This window comes from Macrotis lagotis, chromosome 1 (assembly GCF_037893015.1).
Source record: "Macrotis lagotis isolate mMagLag1 chromosome 1, bilby.v1.9.chrom.fasta, whole genome shotgun sequence".
NCBI classification, from domain to species: domain Eukaryota; kingdom Metazoa; phylum Chordata; class Mammalia; order Peramelemorphia; family Peramelidae; genus Macrotis; species Macrotis lagotis.
This window is the reverse complement of record NC_133658.1, coordinates 790,767,974-790,789,907: the sequence shown is the minus strand read 5'-3', so window position 1 is coordinate 790,789,907 and position 21,934 is coordinate 790,767,974. Positions and strand designations below refer to the sequence as shown.

Here is a 21,934-nt window from a genome sequence, read left to right as displayed (position 1 = left end):
GTAACAGTATGTTTGTACATATGGATTCTTTTCTGTTTCTTTGCTCTCCTCTTCCTTTTCATTATCTATAAGGAGAGGGAAGGGGTGTCACACTTACAGAATCAGGGGAAGTTACAGATATCAAAAGGGACAGATCCCCTGACTAAACAATGTATACATAGGTGAGAGATGATGAAGATGGATTGGTCCGGTGTCTCTCCCTCTCTCTTCTCTTCTCCCCTGGAGACATTCTTCTGTATCTTCTGAGTCTCTTCCAAAAAGTCCTCTCCAGCTCAAGTGGCTTGTTGAGACCTTCTCTTCTGGTAAAGAAACTGCTTAACATTTAACTCAGAACAACACAAGTTTTCATGAGAAGACAATAAGATTCTGGAGCTTATTACACTTTACATTTTGCCTTACTATCATATTAACATACATACTTCACTTAACACAATAAACTTCCCTAAGTATTTTGCTACATGAATAAACTCCACAGAGAAATACCACATTAACTTAAACTTATAACATATATATTTCTTAACCTTTTACTCTCATTACAAAAATGATTCAAACATCCTTAACCAAAATGAATTTTTTCTTCCCAAAATATTCCCAGATATACCATATATTTTCCTTTTCCTGATGTACTTCTCTCTGACTCACATTCTTTTCCTTAAATTAGATCTTGAAACTGTAATTATCCTAAAAATTTCCCATTCTTCTTACCTAAATATCCCCTCTAACATAAAAATTAAGGAATCTTAATTCCTATTTAAACATGTAGGTGACAACACATTTCACATTCACACACCTATCATATCTGGCTGTTAAATACACTTGACAACTAAAACTTCTTACTATAAAGATCCAGGACATCAAAGGAAAATTCCTTTTATAGATAATAATTTTTGAATGTCAGTGTCCAGGCAGAGGCCATGTGGGTAGTCAAATGTCTTAGACCAGATTTATTCTACCAGGTGAGAAATTAGCCAAATGTGACTTTTGGGGAAGTCAAGTCAAAAGGGCCCAACCTTGGGCTGCACTGAAAAGCTGCCCCTTCAATTATATATCTCTGTCACCTGAAATTTTCAGCTCATTGGCCTTCCTTGGCTCCAAGAACACAGTGACCTAGTAACACTTCCTTCTTGCTGACCAACCTGGTATCGACATAAAAGAGAAAATAAATTAAAAGTCTCATGATCTAAAATAGTTGTTTTACCTAACTAGAACTTCAAGTGAGTCCAATTCACTAAATTCCAATTATAATCTTAATGGAGTCCCAAATTAATGATTCCCCTGCCTAAAACTCTGAGTGGATATATACAAATATTATAAAACTTCTATAAAGACAACTTTACATTAATCTTGTTTAAGTCATATTCAAAATTATTGCATTATACATGAACCTATAGATCTATCCCAGAAGGCATAATTTTTGATATTTCACTTATTACCCCTTCAAAGCAATTACATGTTAATTCCCGGCTTTGACATAAAGAGTATTCAAATAGTTTATATGTTCACAAGAGAGAAGCAAATAATAATTAATTTACAAAAGCATATCACATAACTGATAAAGATTTTTCCACATCTTACTTACAGCCCCCCCAATTGTTGTCTGTAGTTACCATGAGAGAAATCCACATTCTTGATTTCTTTAAAATTAAACATCTTTACCTCCAAGAATTCAATCTTATATAATTAAAACCCTAATGCATAGGTCAGCTAGGTGAGTTAAATCCGGCCTGTCAGACACTTAAGGATTATCTAGCTGTGTGGCCTTGGGCAAACCACTTAACCCCATTGCCTAGCAAAAAACAAAACAAAACAAAACAAAATCCTAATGCAGTTCTTATTTATGCCATGGTTAATCCTATACAATGGACTAAATCATTTAGTTTGTTAACAACTATACAGTTTTAACTTTCTAACAGTTTAGTTTGATAAAAGCTTTAGAGTACCTTGTACAGAGAATCCAGCACTCACATTCCAAAAATTCCATCCAAAATAAAACTACAGTAATCATTAAAAACAAATTAGAAAATTAATAAGCCCTTCATACAACTTTCCTGTGTTTTATTTTTCCCCAAAGAAATCAGTAAATATTCCTGTTAACAAGGTTCTTCACATATAATTAATAACATAATTTTATATATTTTTCTTCTTAGTAACATAATACCACTTTCCTTTAACTGAAAGTTGTTTTGAGCTATGTTATTTAATTCCTCCCATTCTGTGAAATTTTGTCAGAATGTAACAACACCAATACCCTCCCCCTTTAAAATCCTTAGAAAGGGGTCAATCTTAAAACATAGTGAGAGTCAGGAGTGCAGCACTTTTGGGTCATGTGGCTAGAGTGGAGACATTCATTAAACATGTTTTTCTTTCAATAAGTGTGTCTTCCAAACCTCTGGTTTTTATGTTTTCTTCCTTTTACCTCACCTGTGGTTGCTTTCCCCTTTAAGACTAAGCACTTTAAGTCTTTTGTCTGCTTGCGCGCTCGCTCTCTCTCTCTCTCTCTCTCTCTCTCTCTCTCTCTCTCTGTCCATAGGTGGGGCACTCCTCAGCTGAACTGAGGATGGGCTCAAAGCCACCATCACCCCTTCCTCCCAATCCAGGGAGAAAACATGGGGTCTTTCCTAGACAGTCATTAGAATAAGAAATCTTCCCTCCTATTACTTCTCAATCTTAATCATTTCCCTTAAAAGTTCTTTCTCTCAGAGCAGCTAGGTGGCGCAGTGGATAGAGTACCGACCTTGGAGTCAGGAGTACCTGAGTTCAAATCTGGCCTCAGACACTTAATAATTACCTAGCTGTGTGGCCTTGGGCAAGCCACTTAACCCCATTGCTTTGCCAAAAAACTCCAACAAAAAACCTTAAAAAAAAAGTTCTTTCTCTCCCAAACTTTCCCTGAACCATAGCTTTTCCTCTTTGAGTTGCCCCTCCAACCTTAACACCGGAGCTCAGTGAGGGAGGGGCTGAGCTCCAGGAGGGGGGACACTGCAGACCTATTTCCCTTCCTCCTTCCCAGTCCCCCGAAATTCCCAACTTTCAGCTCCACCACATAGTTTAAAACTTAAACGAGTCCCCAAATCCATAATAAATAACCCAAACCACTCACACAAGACAGAACACATGAAATACACATGCTTTTGAGTGAATATTCAAACTCAGTCATACACTAAACTCGATCCAATCAGCTGCTTTCCTTCTAACTTCTGGTTTCCAGCTTTTGGCTACTGGCCCCGAGGCTCCCTTGCCCCCCCCCCAAGTCTGCCAGCAACCTTACCCATGGTGGGCTTTAAGATTTTGGGGAAATTCCTGGAAAGGGAACTGCAAATCATCCTCTTTCTCTTTGGGGGTACCCTCTTATTTTCTTATCCTCTGACATTTCTTTTGGGATAGATCCCCTGCCTGGAGGACTTCTCAGTCAGCCAGGATGGTTCTGGCCACCACCCCACCATCCTGGAGATTTCCCCTTGCTGAGGTTCATGTCCTCAGACATTTTAATCACTCTTGGCTCCAAACCTGAACCAGTTTTCCCAGGAATTTCTGAGATACTTCCCCAAAGAGAACACCAAGAAAGTGTGCTTGAAATCAAATCATTTGTGTGCTTATTTTCTTGTGTTCTTTCAGGAAAATATTGAAAAGACTTACATTCTATCCCAATAGAATGCCCAAATTGTTATAAATGGTTCGGAAATACTTAGTCCAGAGTGATTAAAATAGTTCTGTTATTAAAACATCTTAATAAATGGTATACCTCTCTCAAGGGGAGAAAGGGTCTAATCTGCTTGTTCGATATCATTGTTTATTATTCCCCTTCATGGCTGGCATAATTTGGTAAAATATGTCTGGGTGTCTCATTAAAGATGGGGATAAAGATTTTATTTCAACAAACAGTAGCAAGTTACAGTAGTATGAAGCGAAAAGAACAGAGATGCCAAAGAGTCTCTAGTAGACTGCTGGTCACCTTCCCTCATGTTAAAGTTCACTCATGCTGAACTTCCATTCTTTGTCCCCTACACAACATCCCATGTCATATTTCTGAACTTTTGCTGTGAGTGCCCCAAGTGCCCATAATCTATTTCCTTTTCATTTTCATTTCTTAGAATCCTTTGCCTCCTTTAAGTCTGTGATTATACATCACGCCTTTTACACAATACTATTCCTAGCTACTAGTCCTCTCTCTGACCAAACTGCTTTCAATTTATTTTGAATATGTTCTGTATATACTTTTTCATACGTGTATATTGTCTCCCCTGATAAAATGTAAACCTCTCAAAGGAAGGAATTATCTCATTTTTATCTCTGGCACAATGCTTGGACCGTAGAAAAGTTACTTTTAAAATTTTTGTTAATTATCACATTGTACATTATGAGACCTTGATTAAATAGATAGAAAATGTTTGGTATCTACTGAACCAATATATCAATTTTTTTTTGTTTGGAGTAGGGATATATATATATATATGGGACTCTTGGCAGGATAAATAAAAAATGAGAACAGGGAGGTTATAAGAAAAAAGATAAAAGAAATGGGTACATTTGGTAGAGTTGAAAAACTTAATTGATGATTTATTTGGACATTCCTTTGTACCCTGGAACTCATGCAATCATTATTGCCTATCCTAATAATGCTGTGGAGATTGTATGTTATACATTAACCATTCAACCCCCAAATGTAGATTAAAAGATTAGCACTGTAATGCAAGAATGTTGGAAAACAGCAATTAAAAGAATTATTGGGAAAGAGATATATCTATGTCTATATCTAAAAATTGGGTGAATGGATTCTGTTCAATAAACTTGATATTGTGTTTTTGGCAAATTAACAAAAAAGTGGTGCTTATTGCTAATATTCAATTAAATAAATAATCGCAAGAAACCATTTTGAGAAATAGATTAGTAAGCACCTTGGCAGAGATGCTGAAATGGATGTGGAAATTGAGGGATGTTTTGGTAAATAAAACTTATCATCTTAGCAACTGGAGAGCAAATGTCAATGTTATTGGGTGTCAACTTAAATAGCAGTACTTATAATACACTTGTACAACCAAATTATAGTTCAGTGGTAGATGATTATAATGTAGTTGGCTAATGTCTTATTTTTGGTTTTGCTGTTTGAAGAACTGAGCAAGAAAAATATAATAATAGTAATTGTGGAGAATACCTTCTTCATCACAGTCAGTCTAGAAGATAGTAGAATTGTCATCCTCTACCATGCTGACTTGAAAAATTCTAGAGGACTGAGGGAGAAGAATACAGAGGAAAAAACCCAAACCCAATAACAGAAATATGATATAATTTCTTGCCTTGAAGATTGGTTGTAAAGGTATACCTTTTTCTTTTGAATTTAGACTTGTCTCTTGGTGATGATTTGGAAGATGAAAAAGTATCTAAGATTGTATTGGCAGAGATTGTGGGTGACATGATCTGGGAAGATATGTCTGAGTGTCTCATTAAAGATTGTTTAGTTTATTCCATTCCAACAAACAGCAGCAAGTTAGAACAGTATGAAGAGGTAAGAACAAAATGCCAAAGAGGTGACAGTAGACTGTGAGTTGCTATTCATATGTTTTCTTTTTTCTTTATAATTTATTGTAAATTAAGAGAATCTTTAAGTGAATTAAACAATTAATTATGAGCAGAATGAAATTCCCTATATTTTTTTACCCTATGTTTTTCCTATACCTTTTGGGCATTTATTTTCCTAGTTATAGAGATATTAATTGAAACCTTCTAAATATTGATCATTTTTAATGTCTGTCAGTTGTGAAATACCTGTTCTTTTAATTATTTCCTAGAATGCCAAAGTTCACAAATAGCTAAATTTTGAGGGGTAAAAAGCTCTAAAATTATCAAGTCTATGAATTCTCACATTCTTTCCATGTACTGTTGATTCCCTTTTGCTGTTTTTATTTTGAATGGAGTTTTCCTGTTTTATTTTTTTCATTTCCTATCCTGTCTCTGTCTTTTTTCCTCTTAGGTGATACAGTCCACTGAAGAGTTTGAAAATGCTCTTAAGGCTATGAGATTTTTAAAAGGAGATACTACTGATTTGTTGAAATATGCTCGGAATATCAATTCTCATTTTGCTAACAAGAAGTGCCAAGATGTGATTGTGGCAGCCAGAAATCTAATGACTTCAGAGATTCATAACACTATAAAGGTACTAGTGTTAGAGATTTTTATGGTATATTTGGGAAGTAGCTAATTAGTGAAGTTAGTTTATAATTCTTAAGTTTTTGCTTAGGCTGATAGAATGTTTAAAAATTTATTTCAGCATACACATGACAGATATGCATAGGCCTTATAGTTCTGAAGTGCCTATGATTGCTGTAATTTGACATAAACAAGCTCCATCAACATTCAGGTTTATTTATTTATGTGATTTTAGTGTGTAAGATACTGAAGATTACCCTTGAAAGAGCCTTAAGTAATGTAACTTATATTCAAGATCACTTAACCCCCTCATATCCTACACATTTCCCACCCTAAGTTTTAATTTCTTAAAGCTTTATTCAGTGCTTACTTCTATATAAGGTACTTTTTATTTCATTTCATTTTTATTTTTTCCTGTGTAAAAACAAGTTTTAACATTCATTTTTAAAACCTCTGAGTTCTCCCTTCTTCCCATCCCACTTTCCCTCATTGAGAAACAATTTATTTGATATAGGTTAAAAACGTGTACTCATGCAAAACATTACGACAATAATCATGTTGTGAAATTAAACATAATCTATACCCCCCAAAAATAAAAAGCAACCTCCAAGAAAATAAAGATTAAAAAAAAGTATACTTAAGCAGTTTGTATTCACATACCATTAAGCCTGTCTTTGGGCATGGATAGTATCCTTTATTATAAATCCTTAAGAGTTGTCTTGGGTCACAGCATTGCAGAGTAAAGGTAAGTCATTTATAGCTGATCATCCTACAGCATTGCTATTACTTTGTATAAAGTACATTTTCCTTTGCATCTGCTCCTGTAAATCTTTCCAAGTTTTACTGAGAGCATCCTGTTCATCATTTCTTATAGAACACAAAGATGAGATTTTTGGTTAGATTTGTGTCCATTTGGTTAAATTTTGTTTTCCACTGTACTTCTGATTGAGTTCTTCTATATGTCCCTTCCATTTCTATCTTTCTTAAACTACTTTTTTTTTACCACAATCCTACTGCATCCACTGTAGCATAAAATACTCAATTAAATCATTTAAACTATTTTCAATTTGAAAGTTTGAATTTTGAAAAGAACAGGTTGCAAGTTTGAAATTGTTATTCACTTTAGTTTGGAACAGGTATACATGTAGGTCAAATTTTTAAAACTGTTTTACTTGGTCACAAAAAATAAGGTCCTTTCTTATTGAACCTTAGATTTATCCTTTAGTCTTAGTCAAAATTCCTGTCCTTGAAAGTTACTCTGAATCTTTCCCCACATTGGAACTAGGTTGTCTTTTCCCTGGTGACAGAACCCATGGTTTGTTTTTTTGGGGGGCAAGGCAATAGGTTAAATGACTTGCCTAAGGTCACACGGCTACGTAATTATTAAGTGTCTGAATCCTGATTTGAACTCAGGTCCTCCTGACTCAAAGGCCCAGTAATCTGTTCACTGTGCCACCTAACTGCTCCACCTATAGTTTTTAGATCCCTAAAGTTGTTTGCATTGAAATAACTCTTCATCCTCTCCCTCTAAACTTTGGTTTGGCTGTCTTTCATGATTGCACTTTAAAACATTTTCACTTTTCTATTTCCAGTTTCCCTGAAAAATTTGTTTAGAACTCAGCCTAATGCTCATCATTTCCTGGAGTTTCCATTCTCAAATCCCTTCATGAATCCCTCTGTCTTCCGCAGACTCATCTTTTCCAGCAGCAAACAAGAATTTTTCTAATTTAATTATATTTCATTTACTCTAGATCTTATTGTACTTAAGTTTTTCAAATTGCATATTATTTGAGGATGGGAAAATGCAAATAAGTAATTTCTTAGATGAAACCAGGATATAGTTGGAGTATATAGGTAGTACTAGCCCTGGAGTCAGGAGGACCTGAATTCAAATCCCGCCTCAGACACTTGATACTTATTAGCTGTGTGACCTTGGGTAAATCACTTAACTCCACTGCCCCACAAAAATAAAAAAAAAGAAACTAGCAAATAGTTGAAGAATGGTCAATATAAATATTTTGAGCAATTATTGAGCTATTATAAAATAGTAAATAAAACTTTGGACCAATTATAGCTTTAATGATCTAACAAGATGATTCTTGAAAATTTTGTTTTCATGTAGGGACAAGATATCCTTCATGTAAAAGATGGGTCAATTTCTTAGCTTTACATTTCTAAATCATTACAGATGAAAATATCTATATTATTAGTGGATTTGCATGCTTGTTTAATGATACTTTCTATCCTGTGATTGATAGTCATTAAGGCTCAATTGTACTTACTCAGATCTGAAAATTACCCTATAGAACCTTGGCTTTTTTCATAGAGAAATATCCTTTATGAGACCCTACCACATTATATGCTTGATTCTGAATTACTTTGTAAATACTGATTATTTTATGTTTCAATTTTAGATCAGTCCAGAGTCTAAGGTAGCTCTGCCAGAATTACCGGCCCTTGATGAGCATAACAGATTCAAAATGCAAAAAGCGCCCAAAAGCCCACACAATGAAATGATGAATTTAGATACTGAAAATAAACTGGGTGAGCATTCTTTCTCTTTGCCAACATGCCGGATCAGTGAATCTGTGGAGAAACTGATGGAGTTGGCCTATCAGACTTTATTGGAAGCAACAACTAGTAGTGATCAATGGTAAGAATTCTGAATATTTTGAAGAGGTCTTTGACTTGATAGAAACTGATATCTAAATGACAAGTGTATTAAAAAGAAAGTCAATTGGAGTTTTGTACTTGTGACCAGACAGAGGTCTCTACCTTACTTTATAAGATTAGTCTTGGGGTGGCTAGGTGGTGCAGTGGATAGAGCACCGGCCCTGGAGTCAGGAGTACCTGAGTTCAAATTTGGCCTCAGACACTTAATAATTACCTAGCTGTGTGGCCTTGGGAAAGCCACTTAACCCCCATTGCCTTGCAAAAACTTTAAAAAAAGAGATTAGTCTTCTGGGTCCCTATCCAGTGACCACATAAATTTCCTTTTTTCCCCATTGCTTAGAATTTCTCTCTTAAGGCCTATCAATATTCCCAATCTCTCATATGTCCTCTTTCTCTAGTCCCCTTCATCTCAGAGCATCTAGGAGAGAAGAAAGATGGTGGTCCTGTCAGCTAGTCATGACTAGGAAGTGACTTCACACAGGTCAGGAAACAGTAGGTAGCATGGATGGCTGAAGTGCTGGGTACCAGAGTCAGGAAGACCTGAGATAAGTAAGAGTGACTCTGGACAGGTCATTTAACACTCTCTTTGCCTCAGTAAAATGAGGATGTTAATAGCTCATTACTATTATTGTGTTATTATTGGGTTATTGTGAGGATCGAATGAGATCATATTTGCAAAAATTCTTAGACCGGGGTGGGCCACATAGGAAGTTCTTAAGAAATGTTCATTGAATTGAATTGGGATGATGAGTCTAGTTCCATTTATATATGTCCTGTTTCTGGGGAAAGAAAATCACTTTGGACATAAATGCAAGTAGAGTTTTTTCTGCTGTTAGCTCACTTTTAAAAGCAGTAAGTGTTGAGTGACCATATTAAAGACCAGGAGAAACTTTTACCTTCTTGTCTAGGGACAATATTCTCTATTCAAAGCCTCCCAAAATGGGTTCACATTTACCACAAAATCTCAGTTATTAACTACTTCCTTAGCTAGAGAAAAGAAACAATGTCTCTTAGACCAAATTGAATTGCAGCTTAAGTTTGCAATGCTTGATCTTGTTCTAGTTGTAGTTTTGTTTGCAAATACTAAAAATATTTTTTGATTGAGTCTCAGTTGTGTTAAAGATTTGGCTTTATCATTTTGTTGCTGTCCTTGGGCTACTATATCATATTCCTTTGTACATTCCTTAGTCTTATTCTTCTCTAGAATGCATTCTTCTATCCTGGTGTAGGCAATTATTTGTTAATGAATTCTGTGCTCAAGCTTCAGTTTGGTAGGAAGGGAAGGAATTGCTTCTGTTCTGGCTATGTGTATATATCAAGACATTTATTTACTTTTCTTTAGCTTAATAATGGCTGTGATATTCCTAGACCTCTCTAGAATCCACACTGTCTGGCTTGTTGGATTGGAGAAAAGTATGGAAGTTTGTGTTCTAATCTTGTAACATACATAAAACTGAATATTGCCCTTTTTATGAATTTTAATAATGACTTAAAATTGAAGGAGAAGATGATTCAGAGTCCATACTGGAAATGTTAGTTTCCCATTTTGCATTGTGGGAAGAGGGTGGGGAAGATGGGTGCTGAAAGTCAGTCTGTTACTGAAAGAGCCAGACAAATGCCTTTATTGATGCTTTGCCCTTTACAGTCAGCTTCAGCGGGAAGGTGACATTTGTTTGAGGCTTAGCTCCATTTGTTACTGAAGAGATACTCTGGTGCCAGAGGACACAGAATGAATGAAGAGTAAGGAGGCTTTGGGGCTCTACTGCATCTGGTGAAATTGTTTGTTAGTCAGTCGAGGTCAGTTAAGCAAATTGTGACTGGCAATTTATATCCAGCTAGCTTAGTTGTGCTTCCCAACAGTAGTAAGTCAACCAGTCTTTGTGATTGGAATCTTCCCTGTATTGATGACTGTTGCTTCAGATATACTTTATTGTAATTTTTCTTATTTTTAACATGTCATTAGGAATGAGCAGATTCCATTTTCCTTGAAATGATTGTATTTGGAAAAACTGCCTTTCATTTGCATCAGTCTTTTTTCTTTTCAGTGCAGTTCAACTTTTCTACTCAGTGAGGAATATCTTTCATTTGTTTCATGATGTTGTGCCGACATATCACAAGTAAGTATTAAACAGTGAGTGTATGCCTCATGCTGTCCTTTAGTTTTATATCTGAAAAGTTTGTTGTAAATCACTTTTTTGCAGATCATGTCTTCTTTTTTCTTCTTTACATACAACATTTCAGGCATGTTCTTATGGACAAGATTTGGAATCTAAGGCTTTATTTAAAAAAAAGTCATAAGTAAGAATTCATCAAACCCCTTGAAAGCATAAACTTAAAGGATAAGTGATCAACCTCGGTATATGCTTGATGTTTCAGAAATCATGGGGTAGCTAGGTGGTGCAGTGGATAAAGCACCGGCCCTGGAGTCAGGAGTACCTGGGTTCAAATCCGATCTCACACTTAATAATTCCCTAGCTGTGTGGCCTTGGGCAAGCCACTTAGCCACTTAACCCCATTTGCCTTGCAAAAACCTAAAAAAAAAAAAAAAAAGAAAGATAATCATCATAAGTGGGTTGTTCAGGCTCCTTACTTCTCCCATCTGTGCCATGTCTTTTCTTAGCCATTTCTTGACTTCTGTGCTATACTACCATCAATGGGAGGCTGTAAGAAGAAGAGGGAAAACATACGTTTCAATACTATTTGTACTTTTGGTAATAGACTTGAGCCTGTGATTGAGAAAAATGGAGGAAAAATTCTTAGTCATGTGATCCCGTTGAAACTGTATCACAACAGTTTCCTTTGGCCATGATGCTGTTTCATTTAAAAAAAAATTATTTAAGGCAATTGAGGTTGTGACTTGCCCAAGGTCACACAGCTGGGCAATAATTAAGGGTCTGAGACCGGATTTAAACTCAGGTTCTCCTGACTCCAGGGCTGGTGGTCTGTCCACCATGCCACCTAACTACCCTTGCTGTTTCATTTTTGAGAGTCCTCTCAAAAGGAAGATCAAGAGGAAGAGTAAGATCATCCTCATATATATGTAGCTCTCTATATTCTTCTAGTGTCATTTTCTATGGAGTTTAAAGTATTTTATTTTTGTTCCTGAAAAATGCTTACATCTATTTGGGGAGAGGAACATTATATAACTATTCATTCACATTTAATGCTATGAATAAGAAATTATATTTCACAATGTGTTTGGACTTAGTAACACTGGCAGGTTGTAATACTGCCAATTAAATTTAAGTATAAGGCTCAGTTTCCTTATCTATAAAATTTAGTATTGGGCTAAATGGTTTTAAGATTCTTCCTATTTCTATATCTGTGCCATTGAGTGAGACTGGTAATCACTTTTCAGGAATGTTGTTAGCTAGTCATGCTTTTGGTACAAGTGAATTAGATGAATTCCCTTTTATATCTTTTAAAATTCACTGATTGTATGATATTAAAAAAAAATGATATAGTTCTAAAATCTTTCAGTCCATTAGGGTAAAGCAGCTTGAAAGGGCCAAATGATTTTGTATATGAAAGTACTTTTTGGTTTGAAGGTTCTCAGTAAATGTAGGCTAGTATAGTCAGTGGAAAAGGATTGTAGAGAGAAGAGAACATTAGCTGTGAAGTCAGAAGACTAGGATTAAATCCCCAGTTCTGACATTCTTCGCTTTGAAGCCACAGGGAAAGCATTTAACTTTGGTGAGTCTCACTTTTTTCATCTGTGGAATGGACATTGCTTGCATGGAAAGCATTTAACTTTGGTGAGTCTCACTTTTTTCATCTGTGGAATGGACATTGCTTGCATGACCTAGCTAACAGATTTGTTGTAGGTAAGGCACTTTGTAAATCTCCACAGTAATAATTTTGAGCTTTTTTAGATATCTCTACTCATTCCAGCTTTCATTTTTTTCTTCCTTTAGTCTGTAGAGGGCACCACCTTCCTTTCAATTTGCAGAGTCACAGCCTTGGATTTATCCTTACCTCTCCTTTTGCCTTCAAAATCTCTGCTCTAAACATTTGCCAAATCTTGCCAAATCTTGCTGATTCTCCCTTCCCAAGTTCAGTCACATTTTCTCTGCAGTTACACAGCTTTCCCTATAATTCAAGTTCTTGTTGCCTCCTGTCTGGTCTCTTGTGATCTTTACCCTTGTACTCCCTGTCTCATTCCACGTTGCTTTCAGAGTGGTGGTACTCCTGATCATGTAACTTTCTTACTTAAAAAATTTCAGTGGCTCCTTATGTCTCTGTGATAAAATACAAATTCCTCTTCTTGGCATTTAAGGCCCTTCCTAACCTGGCTTCACTCTTTTCAGACCAGTCTGACTATGTTCCAATTGTCCTAGTCTACTTAATATTGCTTGTTGCCATATCTCCCCTCTGTGCAGATTCAGTCTCTCTCTCTCTCTTTCTCCCTCTCTCTCTCAGGGACAGTGGTGAGGTGGCCCAGTGAATAGAGCACTGACTCTGGAGTCAGGAGGATGGGAGTTCGAATCTGGCCTCACACCCTTACCAGCTATGTGACCTTAGGCAAGTCACTTAACCCTGACTGCCTCTTCTCCAGGGCTACCTCCAATTGTTTTGACTTATCAGGAACTAATTAACAGTGGCAGGATTTGACTCCTCAAGTTATCTGACTGTATAGCTAGTGATTCCTTTCATCCTTAGCAGTGGGAGGTAGCCTTAGGTCTTAGCTTTAATCTTGGCCAAGTTGGAAAGGGATGCTGAAGGAGCAGAGAGCTGGTACTTTTAAGTGCAGGACCTGTGGGGAGGAACTACTTTATATTCTCTTTTTGCCCCCAAAATATACCCAACCCTGAGCACATTCCTGAGTCTTGCAAGTAGGTACTTAAAAACTGCTCATTGGATTGAATAATGCCCAATAAATGCATTTTTCTTTGAGTATTCCCCCCCCCATTGTCTTAGAGATTAACTATTTTAAGACATTTCTTGGAGACTTGCCAGATTTGGCCTCCCATTCTTCACAGTTGTCTAGTATGTATTTAACTGTTGTTGTCAACAAACCATTCCTGTTTATCTGAGATTGACCCTTTAGTAAAATTTCTGTCAGAATAAATTAAAAAAAGCAAAACACTAAAAAACCTCTAGTTTTCAGTCTTCAGGATTTAATGTTTTAAGTTTTGTGATCTAAAAATCAGTATACACTAAAGTCTCAAAGATTTTAAATATCTGTCAACTATATATTTTAATGTTAGTGTCAACTACTTGCTCCTTAGAAGAATCATTTGTAATGGAAAGAATTTGCAAGTCTATATTTTACTAAAAGGGGTTGTTCTAAAGCAATCATACTTGTTGTCATCTTATTGTAGAGGAAATATATGATTACTTTTAATTTTTGACCCTTTTGTTTGCTTGAGTTTGAAGTTCTTATTGTCAGCCACTTAATCAATTGAATGAGAAGACAGCCTTCTACTGAGCTAAAAATCACATCTCCAGGTATTTATCCAGACATTTGATCTTGGTGGTACTTCTGTGTCCAGGAATATTCTTTACACTTTGGGTGTATTGAATTTCTTTTTTCCTGGATTTATGATATTGGAGATATTTCCTAGATGATTGACTACTGAATTTTAAACCTTTTAGTACTCTAGACTTACATTCAATTGAGAATTAATTCATTGAGTGTCTGCTATTATGAAAAATATTTATTATTAATATTAATATCATTAATTAATATTATTAATATTAATATTATCAATGTTAATTCTTGTCCTCTGGAAACAAGAAATCTAGTTGAAGAGACAAGAAACAATTCCATATTAAGTCCTGTTAAACTATGGTTGAAAAAGTTGAGAGAAGAGAAGTCAACCTGTGTTGACAGCTGCATTCGCACTGTTGTAAAGGTCATCATACACAACTCAAATTTTATTTTTTTCAGTGATACAAATATGCCTTTCCCTCCCATCTCTCCCCTCCCTATTGAAAAAGAAAAGTAAATATGCATAATATTCTTATATTGTCCATCTCCATGTCTCAGTGTTTATTCTGAGTCCATCCCATCTCTTTCAGGAGGTGGATAGCATATTAGCATTTCTCTGCAATTGTGATCGATAATTGTATTGACTTTCAATTGTATACAAGTGACTGTAACAACTTTTTGCCTTTACAGTATTGTTATTAAGTAAATAACTTTGTTCTCCTGGTTCTGCTTAGTTTACAAGTGCCTACAAATCTTCCTAGGTTTTTCTGATCCCTTCATCATTTCTTATAATACAGTAATATTTATTACATTCATATGCCACAACTTGTTCAACCATTCTCTAATTGATGAACATTCCCTTAATTTCCAGTTCTTTGCCATTACACAAAGAGCTGCTGTTTAAAATATGTGTGTGTGTGTATGTGTGTATATATATATATATATATATATATATATATATATATATATATATATACACACATATATATGTACATATATATACATATTTATTTTAGGACTCATATATTTACATATCAGTCATTTCTTTGATCTTCTTGGGATATAGTTTTAGTAGTATTACTGAGTCAGAGGATATGCAGTTTAGTAACTTTTGGGACTTAGCTCCACATTGCTTCCTAGAATGACCAAATTAGTTCACAAACTCCCACTAGCAGTATACTAAAGAATGTTTTCTCCCAGACCCATTAGCATTAATCATTTTCCTCCTTTTTTTTATCAACTCTGCCAGGCTGATGGGTATGAGATGGAACTTCAGAATTTCCTATTATTAGTAATTTAAAGCATTTAAATTTCCAGGTCATGTCCTCTGACTGTTTGTCAGTTTGGAAACTCACTGCACTCTTTGTCCAGAGCAGTCAAGGGATTTGTTTTCTTTATCATTTACCTTTATGTGACTAATGGTTTGTTTCTTTCCTCTCTCCACCTCCTATTGCTCAGGGAGAACCTCCAAAAACTTCCCCAGCTGGCAGCCATTCATCACAACAACTGCATGTACATCGCTCATCACTTATTGACCCTTGGGCATCAGTTCAAATTACGACTTGCCCCTGTTCTTTGTGATGGCACCACTACTTTTGTGGACCTTGTACCAGGCTTCAGAAGACTTGGTAATTTAAGCCTTTAATATCAGAAGGCATGATTGATGGCATTGAACTTCAGCCCACCATCTTTGTAAATTACGAATGAGAGGTTGGAAATAAGGTGGTGGTTCTGAGCTAGATTAGAGAGTGTATGGTGATTTAATTTGCAAGTGTGAATGGTTATTTAATTTTACAAAGTGAAGGCCGCCTTTGTGCCAGTGCACTTTTCATGACATGATTTCATGGTACATTAGAGTTCCCAACTACATTGCAGGCGTGTAGTGAATATACCAGATCAGAGTTATGTCAGCAGAATGACATGTAATGAGATTTGTATTGTGACAATTCCATTAGCATTGTTGGTAATGGCACTCTAATGTCAGCGCTTGTTCTACTGCAAAACCCAGGAGAGCTTTTCCCCTCACCCCCTTAAGCTGTTCTTGAGTTTATTAAAAATCAAAGGAAATGAAATGTGGTATAAACTAATATATTTACTATAATGATAGCCTGACAAATGCATGAAAATCTATACAGATCACTTAGTCTTTCAATTCCTGACTTTTCCCTTAGGTGGTGTAGAGATATCAGAATAATGAGTAGCCTCCCTTGCTGTAGAAGGGGTGGATTTCAGCAGTGAATTTTCTTTGCTGATTCTGTCTCTGGGCAAACTACAGCAGATGGATTCTTTATTGTAAGGGGAGAAAGTGGCTAATGTATTAGAAGTTAATTTTGGTGAACTTCTCAGTAGATTTATGATGCTGTCTAGCATTTGTCTCCAGATACACAGAACAACAGAACACGTCCTTAGTTTCCCTTTCTCCCCTTTTGTTTTGCAACATGCAGTTAATCAGCTTCCAGTATTCTCATTTATGCCTTCTTTCTTGTCACAGGAACGGAATGTTTTCTGGCCCAGATGAGAGCACAGAAGGGAGAGCTGCTGGAACGACTGTCAAGTGCAAGGAACTTTTCAAACATGGACGATGAAGATAATTATTCTGCAGCAAGCAGAGCAGTTCGGCAGGTATGAGACTACATGGCTAGCTGCTTTCTTGCCCTTGGAGAACCTTTTCTATGTAACAGAAGATGTGAAAATCAGATTCATTGTTGAATCTTCATGTCTTTTAAGGCCTCTGTCTTTATCTTGTGGTCCCAAAGGGCCAATGGGTTGGTTTGTCTTTTTTATACAGGAGGGTGATTAATGTGTATAATGTTTATAAGTTGGTAGCTATGTGTCAGACTAACCCCTATCACAGTTGTAGTTTTCCCATCTGTGATATAGGTGCTACTTCTTAGCTAGCAGAAGTGCTTGAAGGTTAAGTATCTAAGACATATGTGTTCTTTTTTTTTTTTTTTTTTTTAGGTTTTTGCAAGGCAAATGGGGTTAAGTGGCTTGCCCAAGGCCACACAGCTAGGTAATTATTAAGTGTCTGAGGCCAGATTTGAACTCAGGTACTCCTGACTCCAGGGCCTGTTCTCTATCTACTGCACCACCTAGCTGACCCCATATGTGTTCTTGATTACCTCTTTCCCTAGCTGTGTGAAAGTGAGGCTGTAGAAAAAATTTTAAATTTGGATCTGAAGGGGCATTGTCTTTTTTTTTTGAACGCAAAAATTTTTATTAGCATAAAAAATACATGTGTAGTATCCAACATTAAAACCAGGTCATATATATGTATGTAGATTTTTTTTTTGCATCAACTACTGAATGCTCTTATCTCTCAGCTATGCTTTAAAGAATTTGCACTTATGTAAACAAATCTTAACTTACCAAAGAAAGGGAACTTGCAGAGTAGTAGTTAGTGTATAGTACACCAAGAAGTTAAGAGTGGGAAATTACTATTATAGCTTACTACATTGAATATTTCTGTAAGAACCTTAAAATAACAGAAAATGTGGCCAAAATATTTCAATTGAAATGAGGTAAGTCATATGAAAGTGTTTTTAGAAGCAAATAATACTAATGTTGAATGTTGAGATGAGAATATTAACAGAATTCCTGGAAAATTCCCTTTGATGTTTGCATAGTTTAGCTTATCTTAAAAAAAAGAAATAAAAAATTAACCAAAACATATAAAAAAGAGGCAATTATCTGGTACCACTTAAAATCTGAATACTTAAGTATTTTTCTTACTTAGAAAAAAAGTGACACATATATATAATACTACTTAACAGAGAAAAAGAAGAATGTTAAATTCAGGGCTATCATTCCAAAGCTGCCTTTTGGATAGAACATTAAACAGAGGTAGATGGTTAAACATTAGTGGCCAAGTTATTCTAGCAGCTAACCTTTTTCTTGAAACACATTCTGTCAAGTGTTCACAAAGTGTTTCAAAAAGTCAGCCCAAAGACTAAGCAATTAAGTTTTTTTTTCTTTTATATGGAAAGAGAGTGAGAATAAACTGTTAAGAATATGATAGCTTAAAGCACTATATAGCTAGCTCATGCATTTATTTTAGCAGTAAAATGAAGCTTTATACCTAAGCTTCCTAGGCTTATTTCAATCTAAGCAGCTGCTCATCAGGCCAATTCTAGTCAAAGTAGGATTGCAGGGTGTCACTGACGGACATCACAGGTCCAACAATGGAAACCTCCTCCCAGTGAATTGGCATTACGAATATTAACTTTAATTGTTGAAATACCTAGTTTTTCAAACATTTTTTGAGTTGGAATTTCATTGGCATCTACCATAACACGTTTTTCATCCAGCATTAAGACATTCATGGAGAGCCATTTGGATGACATCCAGAGTGGGTGGTCATCTGGGATGATTGGAGTTGGAGGAGTAACTATAGTCCATCCTGCTTTCTTGAAAAGTTCAATCTGATGACACGGCCGGTCAGGTTTGGAAAGCACAAGGCCAGGTCCAATGATATTGAAGGTGGCATCAATATGCATTGGATTGGGATCTTTAAAGGAGATGATATGCACCCTGTAGTCTGGAGCAAGATGCCTATGCATCCACTCAATGCCCAGGTAATTTGTTACCTGGCTTCTCTGTGCAAAAATATCTCTTCCACCTCGAATGAAGTCAGCAGCATCAAAACATGGCTCATATTCAGTTGTCACAAATTTTCCCTGTGCAGCCAATTTGTGTCTGTCTTCTATGGAATAGATTGGATAATCCTGATCATAAAGCTCATTGGCCATTGTGGGTTTAGGAGCAGTTGTCCACTTAGCCCCATGATGGAAATAATCTTTGATAATTGATCTGTATGCTCGATACTCAAAGAATCGTGCACGCCATGCCATGGGAGCTTCAATGATTTCATTTCCAACTACTATCAGAATGTCTCTGGGCATTGCACCATACAAACGTGTAGACTCAAAATCTGGTGTTTTGTACTTTAAAGACCAATCAATGGGATCAGGTCTCTTAACAGTAACTCCTTCCATTTTCAAAATATTGCACATTTCTTCAATTTCAGCAACAGCCTTTTTCAAATGCTCCTTGGGAAAGTACTGGCCTCCATGCTGCTGATAAAATGGCCAATACTTTTCATATGTGTTGGCCTTGACTTCCACAGTGAAGGGGGGCACGCAGGCATTTTCAGCCCTCCCTACAATCACCTCCTCCAGCAGGTCCCACTCGTTGTAGGAGGACACAGGGCAGTCCTTGGCGGCAGGCTCCATGGCTTTGTCCTTAGCAGCAAGGGGCTTCCTGGAGGCTGCTGCAGCCTGGGTGCTCCGGAAAGTTCGCTGCACCCATCCTGTGAGGGCTCCCCCAAGCCGAGACCCGATGTAATGCACCGTCTCGGCGCCTCGGCTCCCGCTGCGCAGGCAGCGGACCTGCAGCATGTCCCCAGCTGCAGCCGCTTGGGGATGGCGATGGTCTTGGGCGGCGGGCAGCCTGGCTCGGTCCGCAGGACACGCGGCGACACGCGTGGGCCTCATTGTCTTAAATAAATAAAAAATTAAAAAAAAATTTTGGATCTGAAAAAAACTCAAACTTTGAACTCAATAAAAGTGCCCTACTTCCAGGTACTACATCAGTTAAAAAGACTTGGTGTTGTGTGGCAAGATGTGCTTCCAGTAACTATATACTGCAAAGCTATGGGGACCTTACTGAACACAGCCATTGCCGAGATCATCGGCAGAATCACTGCCCTTGAGGTAAGTGCTATGCTCTGGCTCACCAGGTATCCAGCTGAAGGGGGCTCTCCTTCCATGCTGTCATTTTGCCAAGGATAACAAGCATTATTTCTAGGTTTCATCACTCAGTAGAAATGACTGCATATCTTGCATCTGCCCACATAGGTGATCTTTTCCTTTGTTTTAGTTTTGAGTTGACCCTCAACCCCCAAAAGATGTCTTTTCCATATTGTGTACCAGTTTAAATCATGTGTATGTATATCTGTTGGAAAATTGCTTTGGCTCTGCTAGCTGATGCCACTAAAGCAAAAATTGCCCAAATCCTTATTTGTAATAATGTTTCCTGCTTTGCAGCAAGCTGCACCGCATTCTGCTGAAGAAATAAGCTTTTTCAGGCAGTCAAAATAAATTGCTGACAATCTGTTGAAATGTATTTACATGTCATTCTAACTTAGGAATAGTGTCAGGATGCGGATGAAGCCTAGTGTCTGACTTGGTTTGTTAAAATTGGTTGGAATGATATATTGTTTCAGTTACCATACTTGGGTAGTACTCACCAAAGATTCATCAAAGCTTTTCCTCCACCCTCTTCTCTCCTTTCCCTTTACATTTCCTTTTTGTTCTACCAGGATATCTCTACCCAAGATGGCGACAGATTGTATTCTTTGTGCAGAACAATAGTGGAAGAAGGACCTCAGGTGTTTACACCATTACCTGATGAAAATGAAAATAAAAAATTTCAAGAAGAAGTTCCTGTCTATGTGCCAAAATGGATGCCATTCAAAGAGTTGATGCTGCTGCTACAGGCGAGCCTGCAAGAAATTGGAGACCGGTATGTATGGCTTTTCTCTGGGGGCATGCATCTGTGTTTGTAGTCATACCATTAAGCCATAGTGATTTACTTTGCTCTTTGACTTTATCAAAATTTGAAAGCTTTTCCTTTTAAAATAATGGTAGTAGGGGGTGGCTAGGTGGCATAGTGAATAGAGCACTGGCCTTGGAGTCAGGAGTACCTGAGTTCAAATCCGGCCTCAGACACTTAATAATTACCTAGCTGTGTGGCCTTGGGCAAGCCACTTAACCCCACTGCCTTGCAAAAACCAATAAAATAAAATAAAATAAAGTAAAATAAAATAAAATAAAATAAAATATAGTTGAGTTCCTTTCCTTAAGTAAATTATATCCTTTATCTCTCTACTCTTGCAGCTACAATATGCAAACTGCTCTTTAGTATTCTTTTAGTCTCTGCTAAATATTTGAGAATCTGACATGTGTAGAGGCAAGATATTTTCTACAGACTTTCGATACTTGAATGAAAATGACTATACCCAGACACTGCTGGATAATTTTTCTGCATGAGGTTCAGTAGTTTTCAAGATTTCAGCACTTTATGTAGATACTCTTCTAGAAAAAGATTCGCTGATTATAATAAACAGTTTATTTATACATGGAAGACATTAACAAAAGGCAGCTTCCTGCTGTTTCCTATTCACAGCCATCATTTTGTCTTGGTTCTGTCTACTGAGTGAATAGACAATAGTTTGTTATTATACAGTAGCCAAGATTCAGTTATATAGCCATAGATGCTTTTGCTGTCCTGTTGGCAATCTTGAAGTCTGTACATTGCATATCTCTGATACTAGACATCATATTGGATATCTTAAGAGGCTGCAACTCTGTTGGTTTAGTGGGATGTGGCTTAATGATTTGAGTTGGTCTTAGATTCTTTTCTCTTTGTAACCATCTTGGCAACTCATCTCTTTGATATGGCTATGGCAGACCAAGAAGTATAGTTGTGTCTGAGCTGATTTCCTTAGATTTCCTATCTTAGAAACATGTAAAAGAAATTCTTGCTTACTATGTTAAAATACTTCTGTTAAATACTTACTTAGCAAAAGGTTTAACCTATAAGCTTCATTGTTTATTTACCAAACCATTTTGGAAGGGAAGGATAACTTGGGTTGGGGATGATGTACAAACTTTTTTTTTTTTTTGC

The 21,934-nt window shown here is 36.6% G+C and overlaps 1 protein-coding gene and 1 pseudogene across 1 annotated transcript in view; one reads left to right on the top strand and one right to left on the bottom strand.

The window, feature by feature from the left end:
• ZW10 (zw10 kinetochore protein) overlaps positions 1 to 21,934 on the top strand; it is a 49,627-nt gene that overhangs the window by 18,089 nt on the left and 9,604 nt on the right. The window contains exons 8-15 of the mRNA XM_074216700.1: positions 5,340 to 5,503; positions 5,969 to 6,151; positions 8,559 to 8,797; positions 10,863 to 10,934; positions 15,707 to 15,876; positions 16,740 to 16,870; positions 19,828 to 19,959; positions 20,568 to 20,770. Of these exons, the coding sequence (XP_074072801.1) occupies positions 5,340 to 5,503; positions 5,969 to 6,151; positions 8,559 to 8,797; positions 10,863 to 10,934; positions 15,707 to 15,876; positions 16,740 to 16,870; positions 19,828 to 19,959; positions 20,568 to 20,770 (1,294 nt within the window). The remainder of the gene's footprint in view (positions 1 to 5,339; positions 5,504 to 5,968; positions 6,152 to 8,558; positions 8,798 to 10,862; positions 10,935 to 15,706; positions 15,877 to 16,739; positions 16,871 to 19,827; positions 19,960 to 20,567; positions 20,771 to 21,934) is intronic.
• On the bottom strand, positions 18,369 to 19,644 carry LOC141508264 (glycine amidinotransferase, mitochondrial pseudogene; annotated as a pseudogene).